The 2,838-nt window shown below is 39.0% G+C and overlaps 1 protein-coding gene across 1 annotated transcript in view; it reads right to left on the reverse strand.

Moving 5' to 3' along the window:
- Positions 1 to 2,838, reverse strand: part of Clpx (caseinolytic mitochondrial matrix peptidase chaperone subunit X) — a 36,685-nt gene that overhangs the window by 3,936 nt on the left and 29,911 nt on the right. The window contains exon 11 of the mRNA XM_010641137.3: positions 1,779 to 2,078. Coding sequence (XP_010639439.1) covers positions 1,779 to 2,078 — 300 coding nt within the window. The remainder of the gene's footprint in view (positions 1 to 1,778; positions 2,079 to 2,838) is intronic.

Below are 2,838 nucleotides of genomic sequence, written 5' to 3' on the forward strand. Positions count from 1 at the left end.
AAAAAAAAAAAAAAAAAAAAAAGAATTTACCTAATCCTTGACATTTTTCTAATATAATCATACTGCATTTAACATTCCCATTAGCGTGAATTACCAGTGGTACCTGCCTATCACATCAGGTAGCTGGTGCCACCCAACAGGACAGTCATACATGTACCACCAGCAGTTCAGAGCCATCCCACAGCGAGACATGGGGATTACGGCCCTCTAGTGAACATGCTACTTTGTTAACTACTTATCAGCCTTCTTGGAATTATAAATTATAGAACTAAATGGAACCACGGCCCTGACTTCACAGGTAAGTTCCAGGGGGTTAAGTTAACTGATTTACTCAAACTCAGAAGCAGACAAAATTGGCATAGTATGCTTTAAGTGACTTTGTCCCTTTCAGACTACAACTATTATGGTGAACCTATGGCATGTGTACCACAGTGGGCACTCAGAGGAAGTTGTCATGAGTTGTAGGAGTTGTTTTTTTCTAACTAAAACCTCAGTAATTGCGTTTAATTGAAATGTTGGCACTTTGCAATAAATAAGTGGGTTTGGGTTTCAGTTTGGGCACTCATCTTCTAAAAATTTCACCATCACTGGACTAGGATATCACTCACACTTGATTACTCTCCTCTTAGAAAATCTTAATTGGATTTCTATAAGGACTGAACCTGGGGCCAGCATGTGCTCTACCACTGAGCTACACATCAAGCATATAACTACATTGTAAGAATGCGATTAGCATTCTCACTCTGTACAACAAAGGTAAATTTTCAGATATCTCTAAATTATTACAAATTTCAAAATAGAATTCAAGTATTAATTATTTCTTGTGGTGTTTTACAACCTTGCCTTTTTTCAATAAACACTTGTTTTTACCAATGAAGCTACAATGCTAGTAGTATTATGAAATCCCAAGTTTGTTGTTAATCCTTAAAAAGGTTTTCTAGATTGACATGGATTTCCCCAGACTTTTTCCACATTTATTGGGCCCCTACCTATTTACAGCACAGGGTATGAACACAGTACATCGAGGAATTCACCAAAGTGGGAGCATCTAAGTAAGAATAGGGAACCACAAGAGGATTTAAAGTAGCCTTGTATCTACTCATTCAGTAAATATTAAGAATGCAGTATCTGTTTGCAGGACCCTATGCTCAATGATTATAAACGCTATTTTCTGGAAGTAAAGTGGAAGATATTTTGGTGGTAGCGCTCAGAGACAGACTGGAGACGGGGCCTATCAGGAACCAAGTGAATGAGTCAAAGTGAAGCATGGTAAAGGGGTGTGACTTGAGGCAAAGCAACGGAGAGGGGGAAGACAAGATGACAGGTAGATGCTGAGGTCAGAAACCGCAAACTTGGGCTCCGACTGGGTATGTGGGCCACAGTGACCTCCATGTATTTACTACAGAAATGTAGATGTAGAAGCTAATAAAAGCTTACTTAGACAAAAATGTACACAGCATGTCACAACAAAAGCATTTAGAGTAACAAGGCTGAAAGGACAGCCCCCATGTATTTGGCTCAGTGGGACTGAGTTGGGTTAATGACAGCATTTCTCCATGTATCTTTGGGCTTTATATTGCAATGATGGTTTTAATGCAGGAAAAACAAAACCAACTCCTAAATGTCTAATCTGATGCAATATAATGTGCATCCCTGGATTCCTAGATTCACACTTAGTGAGAAATGGGCAAGATCTGTTTTTAATCTCTTAGGCTAATTTATGTAGAATTTCATTGGCAAGAAAATAAATTAACTACAAAAAAAAAAAAGAACCTAACCTTATCCATGCTGAACAAGGCCTGGTACTGAGGAATAACTGCATTCCGTGGCTCAGTTAGTATTTGTACAAGTGTTTTCTCATCCAGGCTATGCAAAGGAACCACCACAGGCAACCGTCCCACAAACTCAGGAATCATGCCAAACTCAATGAGGTCTCTGGCTTCCACATGGCGTAATAATCGATCCTTTTCTTCAATGTCTTGGTGAGTATTTGACTCTCCACTTCTGTTAGCAAGGTCTGCAGCAGCTGCAGCTCTTCTGCCTTTTCCCAGATTAGATGGTGTTCCAAATCCCAGATACTGCCAAGGACATGATGTATATTATAAATCGAATGCAGTTATAATGTATTAAGTACTCTACATGCACATTTCATATTTTTGTAACTCTATGTTATTCATGTTTTACAAAGGTATAAAACAAGTTTATAGAGGTTAAGTACTTAGATATTATAGCTCTAAGTGGCAAAGCCAAAATTTCAACCTATGTCTGTCTGCCTTCAGAATTGAGAAATAGGGCTGGGGATATAGCTCAGTGCCAGCCTCGCAAGCACGAGGTCCTGAGTTCAATCCCCTGTGTGTGTGTGGCGGGGTGGGTACTGAGAACCTAACCACTGCATGATAACTGACTTAGAGAATGAATTCTAGTAGAAATAGGTAAGAACTAGTAAGGGAAGTCAGTTCCTTAGAACTCATATAATGAGACTGCAGGATTTATATAAGACCACTAGACAAATGTGATTTTTAAAAGATGCAAGAATTGTGAAATGAAACAGAAAATTTTTTCATAACCAAAATTAATTTATTGTACTGTAAACAAAGGTAATGCCTATGGAATAAAATGTCTTATAAAAAATTATCCACAATTCTACTAAAATCATGATTTGGGGCTGTATATACATCAACCTGTGAATTAAAATTTGCATTTTAGTGGGGCATGGTGGCACACGCCTGTAATCCCAGTACTCGGGAGGCTGAGGCAGGAGGATCGCTGTGAGTTTGAGACCAGCCTGGGCTACATAGTCCCCAGATCAGTCTCAGCTACATAGTGAGACCCTGCCTC

The sequence above is a fragment of the Fukomys damarensis genome, unplaced genomic scaffold (assembly GCF_012274545.1).
Source record: "Fukomys damarensis isolate Sample0158 unplaced genomic scaffold, DMR_v1.0_HiC HiC_scaffold_25, whole genome shotgun sequence".
Taxonomy (NCBI): domain Eukaryota; kingdom Metazoa; phylum Chordata; class Mammalia; order Rodentia; family Bathyergidae; genus Fukomys; species Fukomys damarensis.